This window comes from Carcharodon carcharias, chromosome 10 (genome assembly GCF_017639515.1).
Source record: "Carcharodon carcharias isolate sCarCar2 chromosome 10, sCarCar2.pri, whole genome shotgun sequence".
Taxonomy (NCBI): Eukaryota; Metazoa; Chordata; class Chondrichthyes; order Lamniformes; family Lamnidae; genus Carcharodon; species Carcharodon carcharias.
In genome coordinates, this window is record NC_054476.1 from 45,261,423 (window position 1) to 45,288,529 (window position 27,107).

A 27,107-nucleotide genomic window follows, 5' to 3' on the forward strand; every position below is an offset into this window, starting at 1 on the left:
GTGCACCGCACAGCGTCTTGGGAGCTAACAGCCTCCACCACCTCCTGCTGTGCCTGCTTGGTGATGTGGGGGGCCCTCCTCCTCCCATCCTCTGGAAACAAAACATCCCGAAGTTTGGACACCTCTTGGAGGAGGACAGCAAGGCAGGCATCAGAGAACCGAGGGGCACAGTGCCCCCCCCCACCTGCTGGCCTACCCTGCAGCCTGCCCCCTCCTCCTGTGCCCTCAAACCAGCATGTCCTTCTCTATGAATGACCATGGTGCACTGCCTCATGGAGGCTGCCTGGTCACTCTTTATACAGACTGCCAGTTCCCCAACATGCCTGCTGCCGATTTGATTTTCCCATTGTACACGGGAGTTGCAAACCCGCTGAGCGGGCCTTAATTGGCCCACCCACGCAAAATGGCTGCGTGGTCCGTTTTGGCGGTGGTGGTCGGCTGCCCTCCTGCCGCCGAGTCGGTTGGGTCCACCCACCCGCCCGTCAAGGGCAAAATTCAGCCCATAGTCTGATTCATACCTTAAATAAAGAGATGTGATCTGACTGTTTAACAGATGAGTGATAAAATCACAAGCTTGACTGATCTACCAGTGGTATAATAGTGATAGTGAAACATGGAGAGCCTTATTGTATTTATGGGCAGGAATTTCCCGTCGGCAAGCGGGGGCAGGGCCCACTTGCTGATGTGTAAAATGACGTGCGGTGATGTCAGGCGCAACTTCCGACATCATCGCGCCCCATTAAATTTTCAGGTCAGCAGGGGCGCAGCAAAATCAGCTATGCACCCGCCGACCTGTCAGTGGCACATTGAGGCCATTGACAGAGTCATTTAATTAATGGACCTGCCCGTCCAACCTTAAGGTTGGCTGGCAGGCCAGGAGCCCTGGCGAGAATTAGAAAAAGCATGAAAACTCATCCACAGGTGGGATGAGGTTTCATGTAGGTTTTTAAAAATGTAATTAAAGTTTCTTTAAAAATTATGGACATGTCCCAACTCATGTGACAGTGTCACATGAGGGGTCCTGTCAGGGATTTTTTTTTTCTATTTTTAATATTTTGTTAGCAGAGCCAATTTTCCTGAGGGAGCACTTCGCCTCGTACACATGTGCAAAAGAGCGCACTCTCAGGTTTAGGGCGCACATAGTGCTTCCGTGGGGACGTCACGCTAGGCGGGCCTTAATCGGCCCGCCCACGTAAAATGGCGCTGCGCCCCCCAATCGGTGGCGCCGATCAGGGACGTGCCTGTGCACACCCACACTTCAACTTCACCCCCAACGGGGGGGAGAATCCTGCCCTATAAACCAAATAAGTAATATTAGTTTCTATACCTATAGTTGTAAAGCATTTCTTTTAAATAATTAAGAGAACTTATATGATGGGAAATATGCCTTTTATGTGAACAAAAGCAAACTGGTGGTTTTGAATTTGCTGGCATTGGCTATCAAACTTGATATTATATTGGCTTCTTATAAATAAAAGGGCTTTATATCAGTTACGTTTTGTGTACATGCAGGAGCAGCATAGTATAATACTATGGCAGTTTTTTTTTTGATTTGTTGAATATGTTAATTCATTACAAATCCTAATTTTGGATTAAGGATTGAATACATTCTATAGATATAAAAACAAAAAACTGCGGATGCTGGAAATCCAAAACAAAAACAGAATTACCTGGAAAAACTCAGCAGGTCTGGCAGCATCGGCGGAGAAGAAAAGAGTTGACATTTCAAGTCCTCATGACCCTTCAACAGAACTTGGTTGAATCCAAGGAGAGGGGTGAAATGTAAGCTGCTTTAAGGTGGGGTGGGGGGGTGGGTGTTGGGTGGGGGGAGAGAAGATCTACACTGATCTAAAGTTTGCAACCAAAATAGCCTTGCAGGAAAGGGGGAAGGGAAATAGAGGGTCTGATAGGAGAAGGGGCAACAGGGTTTTGGTTTAACATCTTGAGTATTTCTGTTTTCATCAGCAAATGCAATGTTCATATTACCGAAAATTGGACAGCTAGTGAATGAGGCAGATGCATAGCCAAAGATAAAACAGCAATAAAATAAAGATGTTAAATCAAAAACATCTCAGTTGGGTTCAAAGGCACAAAAGCATTTTATGAATAATAGATGTAGTGCAATGAAAAGGTGCTTATTGCTATTCAGTGTTTAATTATTTTTTTCAACAAAACTTTGGGTTGCTCTAGCTACATGTCCTTGAAAAGATGGCATTCTAATCAAAGTGCTAGTTAGTCCTCTGCTAAATGGAATAATGTATCTATTTTGCAATGGGAAGACTTCCTTGTTCCTTTCGGTGTAAAGTTTGATTGATCAAAAAATTCCAGATGGAATGAGTGAAGGCCGATTTTAAATTGATTCTGCAATAATGCCAACACCACCGCCTCAGAAGAAAAACTCGTAATAATCTTAAAACATAACCCAATATAAATTGACAGTTGGTTTAGAAACCTCATTAGTGGCTTATTTAATCTCTAATAGGTCACATGAATCTACACTTGGACTCACAGTTTACCTATGGGCCAGAATCTTCTGGTCGGTGTGCAGTGGGTGGGCCCCACTTGCCGATGCGTAAAATGATGCGTGGTGATGTCGGGCATGTGTCCTGACGTCACCGCGCGTCATTCAGATCTTCAGTTCGACAGGCATGCACTGGAGTCAGCTGCACGCCCGCTGAACTGTCAAAAGCCTATTAAGGCCATTTAAAAACTAATTAAAGTAATTAACGGAGCTGCCCATCCAACCTCAAGGATGGCGGGCAGGCAATGAGCCCTGGTGACCTTCGCATTTATCATGGAACCTCATCCACGGGCGGGATGAGTTTTCATGAAGGTTTTTAAAGTTTAATAAAATTTTTCAATAAAATTCATTGACATGTCCCAGCTCGTGTGACACTGTCACATGAGAGGATATGTTTTAAAATTTTTTTTCTGTCTTTATTAAAATTTTTAAAGATCAAACTAATCTCCCTGAGGCAGTTCTGGCGATCAGCTGCACACCCGCCCACACCCGTTCCTGTCCAATGTCCCCCAACAAGGAGAAAATTCTCCCCGTGGTTTTAAAAGCAGACCCATAATGTGCTGCTGCTAGATTCTTGATCTCCATCTTCACATTTAATTTTGTTCTTGCTTCCACTCCAAATCAAGGCTGATTAACATTCACGTAAGGAAGGAAGCTGAGATCCATGGTTTTATATTTGTCAGTTTTGCAGTTTTGGTCATTGGACAATGCACTTTGCGCACTGACTCCCTAGGTTTACATTGCTATAATCCCTTATCCAACCAGCTTTTTCCCATCCCACTCACGGCGAGTTTTTTGGTGAGCGGGAGCGGAGAATCCAGCCGCTGGCAAAAGGTCAGAAATCCGCCGGCTTAAAATCAGCCTGCAATTCTCCCGTTGGTGTGTTTATGGCAGGTGGGTTATCCCACCCGGTAGTGGCATGAACGTCATTTGCATTCATTAACATATCATGAATGCTCATTAAAACAGCTGCTCGCCGGAATCTTGTCAGGCCTTCCAATCTTGCGTCACGCCAGCGAGAAATTACGTTGGCCTCAAATCCATTTGAAAAGAGGTGGCGTGCACAAGTCGGACCTCAGTTCACTGGTAACTTTGAGGTAAATGGAACATAGGGCTGCACCGGTCTTGTTGTGATGAATGCCACACAGCTGGGGCTGTAGGGTTGGTTTTTCCTGATCTTTGCCTACATTGTTCCAAAGAACACCACTGTGCTGTGGTACTCATGCAGGCCTCCAATTGCAGAAACACTTCAACCGGGCATGGGCTGTGAGAAGAGGGTGAGGTTGACGAACGTGAGGGGCAATGGGGAGGAAAGGCTGTGGAATGGAAGTCAGGGGGAAGGGCGAATATGAGGGGGACAATGGGAAGGGAAGGCTGTGGAATGGCAGTCAAGGGAAGGGCGAGGGGGGCCTTTCCTGGAGTCACCCTTTAACCTCTTGGTGCTACAGAAGTGAACAGGAGCCTGCTTAGAAAGAAAGGAGGAAGACCCCCTTGTGCCGAAAGCCACTGACAGCCAAGGGCTTCATTAATGCTGTTAAAGGGCTTCTCAGAACTTCGTGGCTTTACACCACAGCAGTTGCTTCTCAAGAGTAACACATAGGGAGGAAATTTAGGTCAGTGCATGGGCGTGATTGGTGAGTCCGGGATTGGCCAAGGAACGGACCGACAACCTCGATCAGCCCCCGGACGCAATTTCATGCTGGTTGGCCAATTAACACGTGTGCTGAAAGGTTAAGCACTGCCGGTGTAGGGCTGCTGATGTAAGCACGGGCCCGTGCTGAATGAAAGCTCCCTGAAGGCAGAGAACTGCCTCAGGGAGCTGATGACTTTAGAACCAATAAATAAAGTTTTTAAAATCAGGAAAAAAATGCCTACACTTCACAATCGGTCTCCTGAACATATACATGATAAAAATGCTGTCCATAGCTTTTAATTTTTTTAAATTTAATAACTGAAACATCATCCCACCCTTGGATGAGATTTCATGAAAAATGCTAAGTCCGCCTGGCTGATTTGCCTGTCCGCCAACGGTAAGATTGGATGGACCACAAAAGATCGGAGACAATTGCAACTTTAATTACACTAATTGGTCTCTTAATTGTCGGTGCCTGCCGACTGAAATATCACGCGATTTCACATCCGATCAGGTCGGGTGCATGTCTGCATACCGACCTAAATATTCTTCCCATAGGAATGTAGAATTTGGGAATGCAAGCAATAATGAAGGAGGCACAGCTATATCATATATGGCATTCCATCAATGAAGGCCTGTCACATGTTCACCAGATTTGACACTACTAACGGGCCAAAGGGCATCCACTCATTGACCATGAGCAACTGATTGGTCGTTGCTGTGACACATCAGAGATTGGAGCATAGAGCTAGGCTGGGTCATTCATCTCAATTAAACCTTAGCATCCCACACAGGGCTCAAGATGTTACATATCTGTGTTGCCATCTTGGTCACCTCGATGTGTGTGCTAGTGTCTCAGAGGCAGGGCGGCATCAGCCACCATGCAAGTCGGGCAGGAAAAGCTATGGACCCTTACAGTTTCCATACGTTTCATCTTCTGAGTTTCCTTTCCTTTCAGAGAGAAGGCAAAAGCACACATGGATCCAGAGCTCAATGCTGCCTTTGTCAGGGTCCGAATGCAATGGAGGAGGTGAAGGAGGGAGAGGCGCCTCCGCGCGCAGTTTCATCAGGAGGCCAAGCCTGAGTGACATGGTCAAGCGGAGCCAGAGCATGAACAGATGGGTCAGGTGGATAGACCCAGACAACGGGGGTGACTTGCCAGACCTCGGGTTTATGATAGAAGAGCCCCTTATTTACAAATGAGTGAAAGGCCAATGCTGTGCACTTCTCCACTTGTCCTGAGCTCTGGTACATCACAAACGCCACATTTTTCATGAAGACCTGATGCCATGTGGATTTAGAAGGTATCCCCTGCCAGTGGCTCTGAAAGTGAACGCAGCACTAAATTTCTTTGCCTCTGGTTCTTTCCAGGGATCAACTTGACCTGTGCACCATCCCTGAGTCAGCAACACATTGATGCATGAAGTAGGTCACAGATGATGCCCTTTACAGAAAGGCCCATCATTATGTCAGGTTTGCTCTGGATGAGGATAGCCAGGCTGCAAGATTCACCAGCTTCACCACCATCTCAGGCTTCCCAAGAGTGCAGGGTGCAATAGACAGCAACCATGTGGCCAAACAGGCTCCATGGCAGCATGTTGCCATGGCAGCATAATGTTTATAAACCGCAAGGGCTTTCATTCCATCAATCTACAACTGGTGAGTGATCACCGGAAGCACATACTGCATGTTTGCACACGGAACCCTGGGAGTTGCCATGACTCCTACATCTTGAATCACTTCCAGGTGCCTGATGATTTTGAGGGGCCAATACGTTTGTAGGGATGGGATGGCTGCTTGGGGATAAGAGGTACCCACTGAAACGCTGGCTGATGACTCCAGTGCATCACCCTCAGAGTCCTTCTAAGAAGAGGTACAACACTGCTCACAGCTCCACACACTCCCTTATAGAGCAGACCATAAGGCTTCGGAAGGTGCACTTCAGATGCTTGCACCACTCAGGTGACTCACTCCAATAAACTCCCACATCATTGCTGTTTGTTGCACCCTTCACAATCTGGCTATGCAAAGAGGTGATCCCCTGCCAGAGGATGACCTGGAGGAGGATGGGATCTCATCAGAGGATGAAGAACTGGTTGCCCAGGAACCTCAGGAGGCTGATGAGAGTCAGCACGAGTGCAATCACGCCATGGAGGAAGGAAGACGTGGGAGATGTCACCATGATACGTTAATTGCTGACAAGTCCCAGGGAGAATAAATTTAAGTGAGGTCACATGGCCATATCTCTCCTAGCACTCAATGCCATTTACTTTCATCTTGGGATGTCCACCCACTTGCAGCAAGAACGAGTTCTACATTCACACTTGCGCATTCTGGCCTCATGAATCGCCAGGCCATGGTCTTTGCTTTGGTTTGTGGGGCCTGTGAGTGAGCTCATTCTGGACTCGACTGGCCTTTAAATATGGCGCCTGGACCTTTGACCCCGCTAGCTGATGGCGGATGGAAGAAGCAGCTCTCGCCCTGCCAGGTGATTTGGCCCGATACTCGCCTGTGCATAATTAATGACCCTCAAAGTGTAGAATCGGGCACAAGTTCCTGCCATTCCGGCCAGTCCAATGTGGCCGAAACCGCCTGCCACTGCACTTAGCCTCACAAATGGAAAATTCCACCCAGCCTTTCAGAATGCTTGATTCCATTGCTGGGCTACAGTGCTAGATTTTATAACATAAAAGCAGAAAACCAAATCATAGATGTAACTCTCCTATCACAAGAATTCCAAAAGCACCAAATATAAAAGTACATTTAGTTAGAAATGAAGGCCTAATGACAGCATCAGTGTTGGGTCTCCAGAGAATGAGTCATTATATATCAAATGCCATCAATCCTTCCCATCAGTATAAACCATCCTAGTAACAGCCGTATAAGCAGATAGAATATGTTTGCTTCCAGAATGTACATATTAGGCTTAACTTGCTGTCTGATCCACTGTAAAATGAGATTATTCCAGCATCAAACCCCACACGCTTTCTACTTCAATTCGAACAGTTGATCTGCAATATTACTACTATGCTGAACTAAAACTGTGTGACACTGATAAACAACTCCAAAAATTATTGTTGTTCCCCGAGTATGTACTCTATGACTTGCTGTTCTCTTCGTGCAAACACTCTTTATCCCTATCCTTTCACTTGATGCTGGCACAGCAGACGGTAAATGCCCCTGTGCCTGCAATTGTCACCTCCCAATAAGCATGACCACTGTTGACTCCTCCAGAGCAGAGCAATTGCCCCCAGCAGTCGAATCTTTTCCGATTAGTGGGATAGCTTTAACATGTTCCCTAAATGTTCAATTTAAAGTGGTGCATCTACAAGTTATTTTCCAAGAAGACTTCTGTCTGAAAGCAATTTTTCATATCAGTGTAAGTGGAAAATGTGTTCCCTGAGGAAATTGTCAGTCCTAAGGGCCCTCTCATGAGATTGTGAAGGAGGCTTAATTTTACTGACAAATCACATCTCTCACATATAATCACATCGATCTATTGTAATTAAAATCATGAGAGTTGGTGTATCTGGTTCTACTTGGTGCCCTGTTAAGATTAGCAGTATTCAGTGGGTCTGCAGTCTGCCGATCAGAAAATAAACCCATCTTGTCGTTGGGCCAGTTTAAAGGCATCATGATGAGAATGCTTGCCACATTTTTGACTTTGTAAGTTGTAAAAGTCCCTTAAACCCCCCCTTGAAATTTAACAGATGAAAAGTTAAGCCCCTACCTATCACCTAATGCAAAATTTTAAAATCCAACCTATTTACTTGTGAATCCAACCTCACCAGAACCTCTCATTACAAATGCATGCATCCAGCTCCTTTACCCTTTTATCTCTCAACTCTCACAGACAAGCTGTCTCTATGAATCTTCCCCCGCAGCTTAATCAATCATGGACACACACACACACACACACACACACACACACACACACACATCCTTCTTTACAAAATATCACCATAATCCCAAAATATTTTTAAAAGAAATAACATCTACCTTCACAGTGTGTTGTATGGGTTTACCTAGTTGAACAATAGTCTTTAAGCTTTTCGTCATGCTGATGTGCATCTAAGCTCTCTGGAGTTGGGAAGTGTGGTCTGTCCCCACAGGGAGAGTGCAGGCCTCCTGTTGGTCAAGCTTCACTGGTAGGGCTTTTTCAGTAGCTTGGTTTGAAGACTCTTCAGTGTGGTGATAGGTTTTTCCTGAACTAAAATAAGGGGCAGAATTGTTTACATGGTGATTCAGGATAAGAAAGCAAAATAAATCAGTTATGCTTTTTCTAATAAAAACAAAAAAACTGCGGATGCTGGAAATCCAAAACAAAAACAGAATTACCTGGAAAAACTCAGCAGGTCTGGCAGCATCGGCGGAGAAGAAAAGAGTTGACGTTTCGAGTCCTCATGACCCTTCGACAGAACTGTTCTGTCGAAGGGTCATGAGGACTCGAAACGTCAACTCTTTTCTTCTCCGCCGATGCTGCCAGACCTGCTGAGTTTTTCCAGGTAATTCTGTTTATGCTTTTTCTAATGACAGGAATAAGAAATATAAGTTAAAGCTAGCAGGGAGCAAATAAAAGCCTGCTAATATCATTGAAGAATTTGCTTTGCTTTTACCTGCCACCTCTTTTTACTCTAACACGGTTAATGTTAAATATGAAAAAGCCCAAATATTTGTTCAACCAATATAAAAGCGCTATTTTCAGAATTTATGGCACAAAGCCCCATTTAATGGGAGAGCAGATCAAACAATTGGGCGTGGGGATCAGTGCTCCTCATTTTCTGGTTGTTAACTTTAATGATTGGAAAATCAGAGGGCCACAAATCAGCCCCTGTGACCTTTGCACCCATTCACCTAATAGGCCTCCCATTGACTAAAGTTCTGCAACATGCATGTTAATTTATAAAATCTAGCCCTAAGTTTAAGTTTCAGCACAGAAACTCAACTCAACTTATTTGGGTGCATTTCCTTTTTTAAAAAAGTAAAGGTTGAAAATTCCAATGAAGAACATATGCTGCATTCCTGAGAGTGTTCTTTTTACACAGGTGTAGAAATAACACACAAGAGTATAGGATGAGCACATTAAGCTCTGAACAAAATACAACAGCAGCTTTAAAATAATTGATTGAGGTTACAACACAAGTATTCTAGTTTGAAAGGTTAAGAGTTGAAATATTAACCTGTTCCGTCCGTGGATCATAGCTGATTTGCTTTAAATTTGGAGAATTTTCTGTTTTTATTTCAGAATTGGCATTTGCAGTGTTTTCCATTTTATTTAATACAAGGATTCCTTTGTTCATTTATGCTGCTTTTTCTGGTTTCTGAGGGTGATGACTAAGTAAATGAAGAGGGCAGGTTTGATTTGATGAAACCACTAGTTTCTGACTTGATCTTTAGAATTGGGTTCTGGACTAATCTAAATCAGTAGCATGCTTTGGTGATCAGCTTTGTAAGTAAAAAACGTGGATTCTTTATTGGAAGTTAATTCTGTAAGAATCAATGTAATGCGCAGCTTTTTAGTTCCACATCTTGCAAATCTGCAAATGACCCATTTATGCCTACTCTGTTTTCTGTTAACTAACCCATCCTCTTTCCATGTTAATATGTTACCCCCTACATCATGAGCTCTTATTTTGTGTGGTAACCTTTGGTGTGGCACCTTGTCAAATGCCTTCTGGAAATCTAACTACAGCACATTCGCAGGTTCCCTTTATTCATATTGCTTGTTACTTCCTCAAAGAAGATGAAAGGAAGGGAGGAACTTAAAACTATTACAATCACCAGGGAAAGGGTACTGAGAAAATTATTGGAACTAAAAAGCTAAAGGTCCTGAAGGACTTCATCTTAGGGTCTTAAAAGAAGTGCAGCTGAAATGATAGATGCATTGGTTTTGATTTTCCAAACTTCCCTAGATTCTGGAAAGGTCCCAGCAGATTGGAAAATAGCAAATATGACTGCCCTATTCAAGAAAGGAGGGAGACGGAAAGCAGGAAATGGGGACAACATACATATACCCCCAGGCCTCTCTGAGCTGAATGATTAGCTTGTCAGGCGGGTGCGAACATCGGGCAAGCGATACCGGATGGGCATGTGCCGGATTCGCAGCGGGCCTACCAACAATTAAAAGGCCTATTAAGTCAATTAACAAGGTAATTAAAAGAATTATTTTGCTGCCCATCCAACCTTACAGTTGGTGGGCAGGCGAAAAGACCAAGCAGCCTTTGCATTTTTTTGGAAACTTCATCCACAGGTGGGATGAGATTTTCAACAGCAAATAAAATAAACATTTTAAAATTTAATTAATAACATGTCCCTGCTCATGTGACAGAGTCACATGGGAGGGACACGTCTTATAACATTTTTAATATCTTTATTTTGGATTTTGAAAACTGTTCATCTCCCTGAGGCAGCTCCGTGCCTTAGGGAGATTTTCAAGTGCGCACTTGCAAAGTTCCCCGCTTGCCCTCCTCCCCTCCATCACAGAGGCAGCTCTGAGTGCTGCTGCTCGCGTTTCACACTGGGAGGGCCTTAATTGTTCCACCAGTGTGAAATCGCAGTCTGGCCCAGATCGCGGGGGTGGGGGGGCAGTTGGCTTCCCGCCCACACCCACCGAGCCCACCCAACAACAGCAAAATTCTGCCCTCTGTTTCTGAACCCCCTTTAGATTTGTACCATTTTAAAATTATTGCTGCCCTCGTTCTCCCAACCAAAATGTATCACTTTGCACTTCTCTGCATCAAACTTCGTCTGCCATGTGTCCATACATTCCATCAGCCTGCCTATGTCCTCTTGAAGTCTAACACATCCTCTTCATATCCTCATATCTTCACAATCCTCATAGTTCACAATACTTACAAGATTTCTGTCATTTACAAATTTTGAAATTGTGCTTTGTAAACCCAAGTCTGGGTCATAGACCAAGAAAAGCAGGGCTTCTTGTACTGGCCCTTTGGGAACCTGACTATATGCCTTCCTCCATTCTAAAAAACAACCATTCACCACCACTCTCTGTTTCCTGTCCCTCAGCAGGCTTTGTCTCCATGCTGCCTTTTATTTGGCAATTTCTCTGCTTAATATATGTTTTGACATTGTTAAATATTAAATGAATTTATGTAATACTGAATTCTTTCAGTGCATTTCTGGAAAACTAGACCTTCCCACCCACTGACCTATTCTTGGCAATGTTGACTGTTACGGTTTTGCACTCAGCCTTGAGCCTAATAGCAGTGTTTAGAAACTGTTCAGCCTGACTGTATCAGGATTACCCTTCATTTTAGTACGCCTCAGCAAGCAGCAGGAAGCAGAAATCCAGCAGAGAGGGTCATTGTTATTGCAGTGCCTGGGGATTGTGTCCACCTTGTAAACATTTGCTGAAATGAGGGAAAGTAACTATCGGTAAGAGTTATTTCAGCTCTTTTATACTTTCACTTTCCTTTGTCCCACTGTCTGAGTGCTGTTTGCATTTTGTGTATTGCACAGACAGAAAATTACAGACTGAGTGATGTGTTTTGTAACAGCTGGGTGCTGTTTCCAGGATAGTTGCTTTGTTTGTACCACAGTAATTTTAGTTGTGGGCTGTAATGACACTGCAGAAGCTAAATTTGTAAAGATCAGTAGAAAGAGAAATTTTCGGGATAAATTGAAGCTTTAAATGGATTAGAGTGTGCTTTTGGTAGATTGAATTATAATGGTTCCAATGCACTGGATTGGAATGGCTCTCATGAACTGGGTTGGAATGGCTCTCGTGCACTGGATTGGAATGGCTCTCATGCACTGGATTGGAATGGCTCTCATGCACTGGATTGGAATGGCTCTCATGAACTGGATTGGAATGGCTCTCATGCACTGGATTGGAGTGGCTCTCATGCACTGGGTTGGAATGGCCCTGGGGCACTGGATTGGAATATTTCTGGTGTATTTGATTGGAATTGTTCCAGTAGATTGAATTGGGAATTTCTAGTAGATTCGATGGGGTATTTTACTATGTTAAAAGTGTGATATAAATACAAGTTGTTGGTGTAGTCATGAACTCGACTAGAATAGTTTCTGCCCTTGTACGATGGAGCCTTATCTGTTATCCATAAAACATATTTGTTTATTCACTTGTGGGAATGGGGTTGTCAGAAATTATAACATTTGTTGATGGTAAAACGCACGATCGTGGATCAGATTGCCCAATTTCTGTTTTGATTGAAATCAGGTTTAACCGAGCAGCTGACCTGATATCACCTATATTATCAAAATCATCCAATCACAGAATCAAATTGGTCAGCCTAGGATGCTGCATATTGCTTTAACAGTGCTATCAACATAAATTGAATTTGTTTCCAATGTAAGCGCTCTGTTCTGGTGCTGCTGCTGAGTTGTTGTAGTTGAATGGGAAGAATAAAAATCATGCAACGCTTTCCACAAAAGTAAGGTCAGCCAATTTGTAATTTTGCTGCCCTAGTATTCAGTTATTGTATAATTAGGATGAATGTGCCGTTATCACCCTACAAGGAAACACAATTGTATTGTGAAAGAACTTCAAAGTGACTCATTTAAGTGGAAAAGCAGCTTTCATTTTGAGAGCTTGTATAAAATTGGAGTAGAGTTGCTACCAGTTACTTATTGACTAATCTTCATCAACATGACATAACACAACCACTATTAACATACACTGCAGGCATGCTTTTTGTTAAAATAAATTTGGATACAATCTATATTCCACTGTAAGGAACAAAAAAAACACATTACTCAAACCTATATATGTTTAAAGCAATTTTGAGTTCTTTTCCCACAAAGCATGTGAGTATAAAATAGTTTACTCCATAATGTTTGCACCAAGGGTATATTTTTAAAATTTTTCTTCTTGATTCTGATTGGAAATGCACTTTTATGTGAAAGGCACTATGTGATGTAAATTTATTCTTATCTTTTGCCTGGCTACTTTATAGTCCTTTGATCTGAACAATAACTTCAATAACTTCAGACTTTAGCTCATTCATTTTTCAATTTATAATGCTGGAAGATTTGAACTAACTAAAGTGCGGGAACTTTGGGAGAGTGCTTTAAGCCATTTTCACCTCCAGGTTAGAACTTTCCTAATCGCTTTTGCTGCCTTGTGCTTCACACAGCGCACTCACTCAATAGAAGAGCCTTGTCCATTACACACTGAAGCATCATTCCACTTACAGCAGAATGACAGGCTGAAGTGAGTACTTTCAAGTCAAGTCTACAAGTCATGTCCATTGGGAAAACTCGAAGCCCGATTGCTCTTCCCCAACCAAGACCATCGAACTCAACACAGATGAGTGATGGCGTCTGCAGCCTTCCTGATAAAAATGCTTCAGTATCACTCCACCACATTAAACCAATAATAACATTCCACATATAGAGGCTGGATTTTCTTCTTCGGGGCTATTAGTGGGAGTTGAGAAATTACCCGGTTCAGCACGGCTGCTTTGGGAGAAAATGCCGGCAAAGGCAGGATTTCTATTGCATGGGAGCAGGCACGGGCTACATTCGGGTCAGCTAGCCCCGGAAAGAGTTCAGAGGCAACCGCAGGGGCTGTTGGGTGCCGAGGCGGGCTGTGGGAAAGGGCTGTCTCGATGTTGTGGGACTTCATCCCTGTTATGATAAATACAGTAAGGCCCTCTTGGCCTCACTATTAACATCCCCATACACTCCTAATGCCCCATCTCATGCCTCCCACCCACCCGCATGCCCCCTCATACCCCCCATGCCAAGCTATGCCTCCCACCCATGGCCCCTTATTTCCCCCGTACCAAGTTATGGTACTTCATGCCCATTCATCTACTCTATAGAACCAATAAACCTTGTTGGTTTTACTATACCTATAGTGACCATAGGATATGTTAAAAAACTTTAAAATACAGTAATTCGTTTATCACTTCCCACTTTCTTGAAAAAAAGCTCCTTTCACTACAGGTAAATTAAAGTCTCAATCATCCTGACCCTTTAAACTATCAGTAGCAGTAGCTACAAGCAGTTGAAACTTTTCTACCTTGGGTAAATAAACATTGTGTAATTGACAGAGGAGATCAGAGTGCCTGGGCTTTCAGCCAAGCCTCATTGTGTATTCTTGGCTGAGAATCCGAGAATCCAGGGATCCATTTGATTGTTGAAACAGTCGAGCCCCATGGAAAACATTACTTGGTTGACAGCTCTGGCTCTCTGGTCTCTTCTATCAATTGTGACAATATTAGAAATGCTGGTCCCTTTAAGAGCAAGCCAGACCAGCTTCAGAGTGAGTTGAGAGTAGGTGATGCTCATTGAAGCCTGTACTTAAGAGCTAGGATTTTCCCCAGTGAGGGGGATTTTGCTTATGGACAGGGAAAGGATCCAGAAGAGAAGTGTGGAATCTGGTATTTGTACTGAACTATAGATTAACAACAAAACAGTTGTGATTCACTGAATGTTTTCTGTCGCCTGACCTAGTAATTGGATATCCACCTATTAGACAAATTGCGCAATGTTTATTTACACAAGGTAAAGAGGTTTCAATGCACAGTTCCTGCTACTGATACTTTAAAGGGTCTGCATGATTGACATCTTTGTTGGCTTGCAGTGAAAGGAGATTTTTTTTTAATAAAGTGGAAAATTATGAATGAATGCTTTTTTAAAACACATCCTATTGTTACTATAGCGTGCATTGGTTCTATACAGTGAGTGACTGGGTATGGAAGTACCATAGCTTGGCATGGGGTATGAGAGGCCATGGAGGGTGAGTAGGGGTGCATGAGGGGGCATAGCTAAGAGCTTCTGAATTCTCTTTTAAAAGGTTCCCTCATCCAGACTATGGTTCACATTATCTCTGAGATGCCATAAACTACGAGTCCTTTAAAGGTTGGCCTCCATGAAAATTGCAGAGGACCAGGACATGCCTATCCCCACAATGGAGCTGGCCAGTTTGGGCATTCAGGGTGCAGGCTTGCAACCTGAACCAGCCTGCACTCTTAAACGGCATTGTCAAAGATCAGAAACCCCAGGAATGGGGTCAGGAATCCCATAATCATGTCCCAGCCACCATGTTCACCCCACCATGAAACCAGCCCAACTCCATGAAAATCCAGCCCATATTCTCTGCAATGACAGCCTTTGACAGTCAAGTTGCAACTGGGAGTGAACACACAGATGTCACAAATAGCACTGACTTGCCCTCCCTGCAGCTCAATACAGTAAAAGAAGCTGCTGGCTTTCACTATTTAAGCTCACAAGTGAAGACTGGCCACTCAAATTAGGCACAAGAAGTCTTCTAGCAATATTTCAGGTCTGAAATAGAGAAACAGAATTGGGGGTTAGTGGATGGGGGTTGAGGAGGAGTATAAGTTGGGTAGTATTTTGGTATTAAGGATGTTGAGTTTTATGTCCAGTGTTTTTCTTGAACTATTGCCTATTGTTTCAGTGGTGGAAAACTATTCAAAACACTTTTGAATTTGGGGGTCATGTCCTGGAAGCTGCTTGACCATATATGTTCATTAACTTCAAGAAATGCTCTTGCTAATTATCCAGTCTGAGGTTGTTGGTAGAATATTCATTTGGAGATTTTTTGAAGTTGGCAGAACTCAATACTACAAATGCCACCATTGAGATCCTGTCCTGCAGGTTAGAAAACTAATAACGACCATGTTCTGACCCAGGAGTAGGATCATCAATTCTGGTTGTACTTACTCCTGAAGGTGTCTTCACATGATCTCCTGACTCCAGAATGGCCACACCCACATCCTCGCCAGCAATCATCTGACATGTTCATTCTCTTGGTAAGCTGCCTTCCTATCCAATCAGAGAGGAAACAGCTTCTTGAATGATTCTTGACTGTTATTCAATCAGCCAAGTGCTATAACGTGCAGGGCTATGGACCAAATGCTGGAAAGTGGGGTTAGGCTGGCTGGCTCAATTTTTTCCGGCCGGCGCAAGCATGATGGGCCTAATGATCACTTTCTACATAGTAAACTTTCTATGATTCTAAATAGCACTGAAATAAAAATACACATTTTTTTTTATTCCTCTGTGATTTTTTTTCCCTTTGGTTATACACAGCAGAGACCTGGAGTTAAGTCATTAACAATCCTGGAGGGTTGATAACCCTACTTAAGGTAATAAAATAGAGATGTTGATTTATAAACTTTCAATTTAAAGTGCCATTGCAGACCAAGTCTCTGGCTCTACTGTTTCAGGAGTAATCCTGATAATGAACTCTGGCTGGCTTCCAAAATCCAGTCATGTGTGACATTCAAATGTTTTTATCTGCATGAGGAAACATCAGAATCTTACTGGGGAATATAAATGTTCAGTCACCTCAGGCATGGAAAATGCTATTAAGTGAGTATCTTTGATGGCTTTCATGTATTTTTGAGAAAGGTCCCCAGGATGGCTTTAACCCAGGCATGCATTATATGAAGTTACACTCACGCATGAGCTGTAGAACATAAAAAAAATCACCTCAGCTCATTGAAGTTTCCAGGAATTTGGGGATTAATGTAGAACAAGGTAAACCATCAATGAGAAGAATGAAATTGAATCAATGAGAGCCTCAACTGAATGGATTGTTTCCATTTTGTGAATATATCTGTCCTGAACACAAGATAAATTTTACTGTTGTGCCTTTTATTTCATTTTCTTGACCAGTAGTTTTCTGGCACAATGGTGAAGGAAGCATTGCTGGGCCTAGTTCTGGGAAATGAGATGGGTCAAAAGGACCAAGTGTCAGGAGGAGAACATTTAGGGACAATGTCATTGTATCATAAGGCTTTCATTAGCGATGGAAAAAGACAAGGAACAATCTAGAGTAAAATACTTAATTGGAGGAGGGGGCAATTTCAGACGGGTTGAGAACAAATCTCCCCCGAGTAAATTGGAGCGAAATATTGGCAGTAAAAACAGTAAGGAAACAATAAGCTACCTTTAAAGGGGAGATAGATTGGGTACAATTGAGGTACATTCTAGGGAGGGGAAATGTAGAGCAAACAAAGCCATAACCTGCTGCATGATGAAGCAGAACAGGGGTATATATGACAGGTTGATATCACAAGTGAGAGCCAGGCTGAATGAAGAAAATTCAGAGGGCACAAAGTTCAAATTGGAGACAAGCTTCAGGGAGAGTGTGGAAAAAGCAGAGGATGAAAGACATGACCAGATGGCAAAAAAGGAGAGCTCATGGAAGGACAAAAACATCAGTTGACCTCAGGTCATGCTATTCATCTGTGCCAGCTGTGGAAAGGACTGCCACTCACGAATTGTCCTCTAAAGTCACAACGGACGATGTTCAATACAGAAGAGACATACACCCTGGACACAGTCCATCATCTCCTGAGACAGATGGATGCCATTACTGCTATTACAGATGAGAGCCAGACTGAATGAAGAAATTTCATAGGGGAAATGAAAAAGAAGATCGGAGAGGCCAAGAAAGAGCATATGAGAAAAGACTGGTGGCTAATATAAAAGAGATACAAAAGTCTTCCATGGGCATACAAATAGTAAAATGGTATTAAGAGAAGGGTTGGAGTTGAACAGGGATCTAAATAACAGATCTGCTCATGGAAGCAGAGGGCACGGCTGAAGTGCAAAATGAGGACTTTGCATCTATCTTTACCGAGGTCAAGGATGATGCTAGTGTCATATTGAATGAAGAGTTAGTCGAGATACTGGATAGGCTAAAAATTCACAAAGAAGGAGATATTAGAAAGGTTGGCTACTTAAAGGTGACAAGACACCAGGACTAGATGGGGTGCATCCGAGTATACTGAAAGAAGTAAGGGTTGAAATTGAAGAGATATTGGCCATAATCTTCCAATCTTCTTTAGATACAGGGCAGTGTCAGAGGACTGGAGACTTGCAAATGTTACACCCTTATTCAAAACAATAATCTGGGACAAAATTTAACAGTCACTTGGACAAGTGTAGATTAATTAAGGAAAGCCAGAACAGATTTGTTAAAGGCAAATGGTGTTTAACCATGTTTTTTGGTGAGGTAACAGAGAGAGTTGATCAGTGTATTGTGGTCTAAATGGAATTCTAAAAGGGGTTTGACAAAGTGCCATGTAATAGGCTTGCCAGCAAAGTTGAAGCCCATGAAATGAAAGGGACAGTGGCAACATGGATACCAAGTTTGGGTGAGTGACAGGAAACGAAGTAATGGTGAATGGTTCTTTTTCAGAGTGGTGGAAGGTAATCAGTGGGTCAGTACGAGGACCGCTGCATTCCTTAATATATATTAATGATTGGACTTGGGCGCATAGGACACAATTTCAAAATTTGCAGATGGCAGAAAGCTTGGAAGCATTGTGAACTGTGAGGAGGAGAGTGATAGACTTCAAGAGGACATAGACAGGCTCATGGAATTGGCGGACACATGGCAGATGGAATTTAATGCAGAGAAGTGTGAAGTGACATAATTTGGTAGAAGAAAAAGGCAAGGCAATATAATTTAAAATACATAATTCTAAAGGGGGTTCAGGAACAGAGAGATCTTGGGGGTACATAGCACAAATTATTGAAGGTGGCAGGGCAGGTCAAGGAAGTTGTTAGGAAACTATATGGGATCCTGGGCTTTGTAAATAGTGGCATAGAGTACAAAAGCAAGGAAATTATGATGAACCTTTATAAAACACTGGTTCTGCCTGAACTGGAGTATTGTGTCCAATTCTGGGCACCACACTTTTGGAAGATGCAAAGGCAGCAAAGAGGGCACAGAAAAGATTTAGGGGAATGGTTCCAGGGATGAGGGATTTCAGTTTGGTGGATAGATTAGGGAAGTTGGGATTGTTCTCTTGAGAGAGAGAAGGCTGGGATGAGACTGGTTTTCAAAATCATGAGGGGCTTGGACAAAGTAGATATAGAAAAACTGTTCCTATTGGCAGAAGGACCAAGAATCAGTTATTGGCAGAACAACTGAGGTTGGTGGGGAATAAAAGTTAAAAACTCAGTGCACACACCTGAGAATCTCTCAGTTGCAGCAGGGAATCTCTTCCTCTTTAGAATTTTGATATTCTTATCATCATAGTTTGTGTTTTGTGTCATCAGATTTGAATCATGGAGAAGAGGAACAGTACTTCAGTGCAAGTTCAGGCCTGACAGTGGCATGCCTCTCATTCTGGTGCACAAAGCTAGCAAGCTGCAGATTCAATGGTGACTGCTACTGGTTTAGAAACAGGACACTTTGACAAAGAATAGCAACCATTCCATCCTTATATTAGAAATAGACCATGCCCTTTACAGTCACAAAGCTATTTAGTGCAGAATCAAGCTCTATGCTTATTTAATGTGAGAAGCAATCCTGCCTGCGTTGCAGCATAAGACAGGGAGATGTAAAGGACTTGTATAATAATTCCGCATTCCAGTGGCCCAGAATTGTGAATGAATATTTTGCTCTCCTCCGTAAGGAGTATTTGCAGTATGTTGCAGAGGAGTTAGCAGCTGGAGGCAGCAGTGCCATGGTCTTTACTTTCCTTCAGTGACTTTTACAAGGCTGGGTGACAAGGTTAGATTACTTCACTCAGCAATGTACAAGAGAAATGTGCTTCAACCAACATTATTAAAAAGATATTATTTATTCATTTTCTCATTGTTTTTTGTTGAACTATACTGTATGCAAACTGGCTGCTGTGTTTCCTACATTACAACAGTGACTACACTTCAAAATTTGACTAGTAAGTACTTACTTCCTGAGATCATGAAAGACAGGGTTGAATTTTCCCAGAATTGCACTAAATGCGGTAGTGGGCGGGTAAAATAGAGTCCTATCCACCGATGAAAATGGCGGGTTTTCACATCGTATCTGAGCCCACCCCATTATTTATTCACTCCAGCAAAATTAGCCATTTTCATGACGGGTGGGCTCTCATTCGCCCGCTCGCCATCACCCCGCTGTTGCATCATGCCGGCAGCCACCAGCAATGTCTCTCATCGCCACCAGCTCACTGCCGCTGCCTGGGAGACATGGCCAGCAAAGGCAAAAAGACCGCAGCCCCCCACTTCAATGACGGTCCCTCAAGCGACTGCTGGATGCCGTGGAGGCCTGCCGGGATGTGCTGCACTCCAACTATGGCCGCAGGATGGGTAGCAATGTCACCAACCTAGCCTGGGAGGCAGTGGCAGTGGTGGTCAGTGCCAACGCCCTTCAGAAGAGGACAGCCACCTAGTGCTGCAAAAGGATGAATGATCTCCTCTGTTCCACCAGGGTAATTCACTCTTTTCATCATTCCCAACTCCCACATTCACAAACCCATCACACACTCACAGGGCCCTCACTCACTGCCAGTGCAAGGTACATCACCATTCACTCTTTTACACACACCATAAATGTCCTTATCCTGTCCATGGGACCACTCACCACCCACACTGGCCAGGCATGCTTAAAATCTGGCCTGGCAGGCGTCCTGATGCACTCTCCCTATCTCTATCCATGCAGGACAAACTGGTTCACAACAGGAGGGAAAGGTCGCAGACAGGTGGAGGGATGCCGGAATTCAAAGTTTGGACAGAATTTGAAAAGCCATCCAGCTGGCCAGCGATGACTGGGACCGGTCCTGTGCTGATGGTGAGGTCAACGCTGCTCTACCAAGTGAGGATCCAGCAGTGCAACATCCATCAGGCAACCATACTGTGAGTGATGTGTCCTCTTTCACAGGCCATTGCCATACACTAATTATCTCCCCTTGCTTTCACAGGCACATCTGGGAAGCAGCAGATGGAGTCCACGACCTAGAGCAAGCTTCAAAGAAATCTCTGAAGAGGAATCTGAAGGCACACTCCCTGATGTACCATCACAGAGCTCACTCACACCCTCCACCAGCGCAGAGACACATGCCTCGGTGGTACCTAGCTTTACAGTAGCCTCAGGACCACAACCTGATGAGCACATCACACTGTCTGATCCACAGCAGGTGGAGGCACTCGGAGGACTGCTGGAGGCCAGAACATTGCTGAGTCCGAGTCAGATGACGAGCCTCTGGACTCAGTCGTGTCACAGTTGCTGAGGCTGCAAAGGCAAGCTCAGGAACATCAGGAAGGGATGGCCGCTGCACTCCTCAGTTTGCAAGGCATGTTGGAGGAGTCCGTCTGCCTTCAGACTGAGGTGATAGCGCTGGCATTGCAATGCACCGAGGTCAACACTGATGGGATGGCGGCCGCCATGGAGACCTTGGTCCAGGACCTCACTCCTGCACTGCTGCATGGACTTAACTCCATTACTGATGCCATAGTTGCCATCCAACAGTGTATATGTGAGAGGTGTGCTGGGCAGCTCGATCTTACTCTAGCCCTTCCATTCATGGAGTCAGCCAGGGGCCCTTGGGGCACCCATAGGGAGGAGAATCAGCAGGGGCACGCTCTGGGGCCATCCACCCAGGTGTCTCTGGGAGTGATCGGCCCATCTGACTCGACCTGTGACCTCCGCAGATCCAGCTTCACAGGCTGAGGAGGGTGCCACTGCTACACAGCAGGACCCCGAAAGCAGGCTGGGGCCCTCCAAGTCTCGGCCCTCCAGAGGATGCCCGCCAAAGTCATCACGGACAGGGCAACACAGTTGGCAGGCTGCCTCCACCTCTGCTGTGGATGTCCAGAGAGCACCAAGACATTGCAGCAGGTTTAGGACAATTAAGGAGATATAGTTGCACAGCCTGGGCGTGGGTGTTAAACACTTGTACATAATGTTCACTATTCTCAATAAACTCGTGAGATTGTCTCGCTGCCTATGGCTCCTTGTTCTGATGAGCAGTGTTCTTGTCACTTTGAAACCTTTCAGCACAAGATAAAAGGCAGGTGTCTCAGTCCAGGGCCTCTCCCCTGTGCTTTGTGCGGCCTTCAGACCACAGTATGGTCCAGCCTCACACTCCCTGGAAACATTACTGATGCCTGCACCTCGGCAGTGCTGGCGATTGCTGCCAGAATGTAGAGGGCAGGGAGCACAGAACTCTCTCATACTCTCTGTGTCCTTTCAGCACCTTTAAGGTGGGGCTGGCCCCCATCACACAAGCATCTGAGACCAGTGATGTTGTGCACCAGCTCCTGAAGGGCTAAGGTGCTGAAAGCCGACACAATATCAGATGCATCTAAAGTTTCATGGCTGTGTTTCTGAGATGGCCCTGATCATGGAGCATAAACGAGCTGCCCTCGGCCAGACAGGAGTCAGACATTTTCAGAGACTGTGTGAAGATTTATGGAGTGTCCTCACTGCATGTTGTCATCATCCTCCTGTGATCTAGCGACTATTAGGGCCCCCACTGCATTTCCATGAGCATTCTAACAGAGGGTATCGGCGCTGAGATAAGCCAGACTGGAGTCAAATATTCACAACCGCGATGTGAGGATCAATGGGAACACTTCACTGTATGTCATCATCATCCTCCACAAATCTGGCAGCTATAAGGAACTCCCGTGTGCACCTTCCTCGTCTAGCCAGTGCAAGAGCCTCATCTCCATCTTCATCACCACTGAGGATTCCCTCACCCTAATCCCCATCAGCATCCTCCTCATCGGAAGAGACTTGCAGCTCCTCCACCTCCTCCTCAGCCAGCTCCTCTCCCTGTTGCAGTGCCAGGTTGTAAATGGCACAGCAGACGATGATGATGTGTGACACCCTCTGTGGACTATATTGCAGGGCTCCACCAGACCGGTTCAGGCAGCGGAACTGCATCTTCAGCATCCCGATGGTCTGCTCCACCAAGTTGTGAGCTGCTGTATGAGCCTCATTATAGCGTCGCTCTGCTGCAGTCTGAGGCCACCGCATGGGTGCCATCAGCCTTGGCCTCTGCAAGTAGCCCTTGTCCCTAAGGAGCCTGTGGACCCAGGAAGACTACAGGGATCTGTGAGCGATTCAGGATGTAGGCATCGTGCACCCTCCCTGGAAATCGTGCGCATACCTGAAGGATGCGTTTCTTGTGGTCGCACACCAACTGCACATCCAGTGACCGGAAGCCTTTGCGGTTGATGTAGTCCACCGTGTGCAGCGACAGAGAACTGAGCGCCACATGAGTGCAGGCAATCGCACCCTGCACCTGTGGGAATCCCGAGATCAGGGCCCTTGCATCCTGACTGTCCCGGTCCCGGGCGAAATGCACAAAGTTGTGTGCCATGGAGAAGATGGCATCCGTGACCTCATGGATGCGTTTGTGGGTAGCAGGTTGTGAAATCCAACAGAGGTCACCTGTGGAGCCCTGGAAGGAGCCACTGGCATAGAAATTGATTGCCACGGGTACTTTCAAAGCCACTGGCAGTGGGTGCCCTCCATGTCCCCTTGGCACCAAGTCCTGTAGTAAGTGGCAGATGTTAGCCACCAGGTCCCTAAAGATGTGCAATCATCGATGACACTGGTTCTCAATCATTTGCAGGAATGGCAGGCAGCGTTTAGGGTATCATAGCTTCTTCATCAAGTTGCTGCTCTTGCCTTTTCATGGCCAGGTGCATCAGTTACTCTCTCCTCCATCTTCTATGGTCTCTGTAGGCTATCAGGCATACATCTAGGTCACCAGGAGCCATGATCTTGATGTGGTCCTCCTGCAGCATGAAAGAGAAAGAAGGACGTGGTAATCATGGCTGTACTTAGCACCTTTCCTGGCTCTGTGTGATCGCCTCTTAATGCTTCCCGGAGAGTGCTGGTCACCCCTCGGATGGCCAAAGATGAATGCGCTGCATGGCTTCCCTGTCAACCTGCGACATGGGGGACACTGGTCCAAACCAGGATGCTGAGATTGCAAGGGGCTCTGAGCACCCCCAGCAGTGTCTGCTCCATGGCCAGCATTGGTGAGGTGATTGTACAGTGGGTGCTCTTCAGTCCAACAAAGTGGTGGCGGACTCGAAGACTGTGCCGGGGTGGTGGGATGGGGTGGCGGGGAGAGTGGGGGTAAGGTATGGAGCACTCGGTGGCCCTTTGGTGCCTCCGTGTCGCCTGCATTGGCTGGGAGGCTAGGAACCTGACCCCAATCATATCACTGTGGCTGTGCCTGATTTGTCTTAGTTGCAGAGGGATGGTCAGTTTATACAGGTGTCCATAATGCATGGCCATTTCCCTCGCTTACCTTTCTCCCCACCTGTGCACGGCATGCAGCACCAGGGCAGCAATTGACCCCCCCCACCCCCACCCCCTCATCAGCAGTCGCCTCCGAGGTTGGCCAGCAGTTGCCCCCGGCCAGCCCCACCCGTCAGCAGTCGTCTGTTCCCCCCACAACCCCCCAGCACCTCTGAGGCCGAAACAACAAGCAAGCTGTGGAGAACGCTGCTGCTCACTCGCCTCAGTTCCCCCAAAGTGAAGGCTGCCAAATGCACGTTGCCTGAGTGCTGTTGTGAAACACGTTGATGTGCTTTCCCACCGACGTGGACAGACGATAAGGTGGGGGTCCAAGAGCCTGGCGGGATGGCTTTTTAATAATATAATAATGTATTACAATTAGCTGCCTGCCGACCGATGGTGGGAAACACCGCCCGCTGTTGGCAGGCTGAGCAGAAGATCGCGACTTGCCTTCACACCATTGTGAAGTGGGTCCCGCCATATTTTCCGTGCACCCCACCTATCACGCCTGCTGCCAGCGGGCTTGGAAAATTCTGCCCGCCATATCAATGCAAGTTCTTTCTTACCTTATAAAGTTAAACACTTTCCAACATGCGCTCTTTGAGACATCCAAGAGAACTTTGCAACAATAAGAAAGCTGGCTGCTCAATTCATACTTTGAACTGATAAAATGTTGACACAAACTGGGATGCAGCCAAGAAGAAAGAACGTCTTTGCCACAACTCCCCCGACTAAACCCACAGGTGGTGACATTGACACATTCCAGGGTAAGGCACATATCTGCATTTATGAAAAACAAACTTTATTTTAAGAAGTTGAAGCAATCAGAGAAAATAATTAGAAGCAAACAATGTCCTGACTAAATCTCTGGCATGTGGTATTCGGCCCATGTACAACTTGAGAAATTTTCCACTGATGTATTTGACAACACTAGTTTTTAAATATTTTTCACGGATTAGCCCTTATACAACTAAATTAGCATATGTTCTTAGACAAGTAAAATCAGGAACTTCCTCTGCAGCTCATATTATTCTTTAAAAACCCAGAAATCATCAGCTACTATCTGAATGGAAAACACTGCACATGCTGAATATCTGAAATAAAAGCAGAAATTGCTGGAAATACTCAGCAGGTCAGGCAGCATCCGTGGAGAGAAACAAAGGTAATGGTGGAATCTTCTGTTCTGGAGTTTAGGTTTGCTGGTGGGAAGTAAGAGTGATTTCTGCTGGGGGTGGGGATTGTGGTGAACAGCTAACCATGCGTAATCTTGTGCTGTTCAGCTCATCGAATATGTAAATATGTGAGGAGCTGGCCAACTCTTGCAGCAGGAGAAGGCAGGAATTTGCCACCCCCAGTGTTACCTCATGGGGTCAAAGGCCCGGTCACCCTATTTAAAGGGCACCCAGAGAGCCTGCACTGTCCCTTCCACCTTTGCCCGGCTACTGCTCCACCCTTCTCCGCTAACCCTTCCTCCCTTGATCATCCTCTGTGCAACTTGCACTGCCACCACCCAGTCTCAAACATAGGCTGGAATTTACAGCTACTCCCCAAAGAGGACAATGCAGTGGAAGCTCACTATTAATCATGAGTATGTATGACTTGCCAATGAGTGCAAAAGGGCTTCCTGACATTGTTCACTGTGAAGCTCAACCCACCTTTAACTTTCCTTTTAGTTCCCAAGAACTTAATTGCAAAATTTCATCCCGCTGTCGGGAAACTGATTTTTGGCCTCTTATCAAATTAAGTTCCCCCACCCAGCAAGCTTTCAGTTGCTGGTGACCTGGCAGTTTCCGCTCAATGTTTCTGGTCTATTCTTAGTTATATACTTAATTATTATTCATCTTAAGGTTTTTCCCTTTAAATTTGAGGGTGTCATTTTATTCGAGCCCACCTAGGGGCACCAGTTCAATGTGGGAGTTTCTATCTTTTATAAAATCCCCTGCTTCTAGCTCTTTGACCCACGAATTAAAAGAACACAAATTGCTCACTCAAAATGTTGTTATGCTTAATGGGGGTTAGTTTATTTGTACCACAACTACCAATTTAACTTGGACACAGATTTGAAATGGATTATAGGAAAATTAAAATGGTTACAGAAAATGATTACAGATTTAACAGATTCATCAGCACTTAACTAGTTTCTCAAGGCATGCTGATTGAATGTCAAGCTTAAAATTATGTTAAAAGGTCTTTTTTTTGTCCTACAAAAGTCTGGGAAGAAGTAGAGCAATTTAGGGAACTAATCCCAGAGCTTATGCTTGCTTTGGCAACTGATGACATGACCACCAATGATAGTGCAATTGACATCAGGGATGCTCAAGAAGCTAGAATTGGAAGAGTGCAGAGATCTCAGAAGGTTGGTGGGCTGTAGGTGATTACAGAGACAGAGGGACAGGACTATCAATGGATTTGAAAGCAAAGATAAGAATTTTAAAATCATGGCATTGCCAGACTGCGAGCCAGTGTTAGTGAGCACGGGTGATAGAGGGATGAGACCTGATACAGGTAGGATATTGTGAGGGACTAAGACCTCACACTGTAAATATTTATAAAATATCTATAGATATGCATATTGCTCATTGCTATTAAAATTTTAAAACTGAACCAAGACCTTTAAAATGGCTGAGCCTACATCTGTTTGTGACCCCTGAACAAAAGAAGCTACCTGGCAGTTTTGGGAAAACTCGCGCCTCGTTATCTCTGAGGAGCCACTAACCACCCTCTGTGGACTACACAGCTTAAATTCAAAGAGAGCTATACAAAGGCATTTAATAACCCAAGTTGGCCATAAGGAGATCGATCATTTGCTAAGACAAAGGCCTTGTAACCTTCCTTTCAATTCCTAATGCTAAGGCATTTAAAAGTCTTTGGAATCTAGACGATGAGTACACATCCTTTGTCAATGACCCGGTGGAGAGGTGGAAGTCATGGGAAATCAAATC

The 27,107-nt window shown here is 44.9% G+C and overlaps 1 protein-coding gene across 1 annotated transcript in view; it reads left to right on the top strand.

The window, feature by feature from the left end:
• The first annotated feature begins 11,424 nt into the window (after positions 1 to 11,424).
• tub (TUB bipartite transcription factor) overlaps positions 11,425 to 27,107 on the top strand; it is a 276,378-nt gene continuing 260,695 nt past the window's right edge. Inside the window, exon 1 of the mRNA XM_041197977.1 lies at positions 11,425 to 11,549. Coding sequence (XP_041053911.1) covers positions 11,530 to 11,549 — 20 coding nt within the window. The 5' untranslated portion in view covers positions 11,425 to 11,529. The remainder of the gene's footprint in view (positions 11,550 to 27,107) is intronic.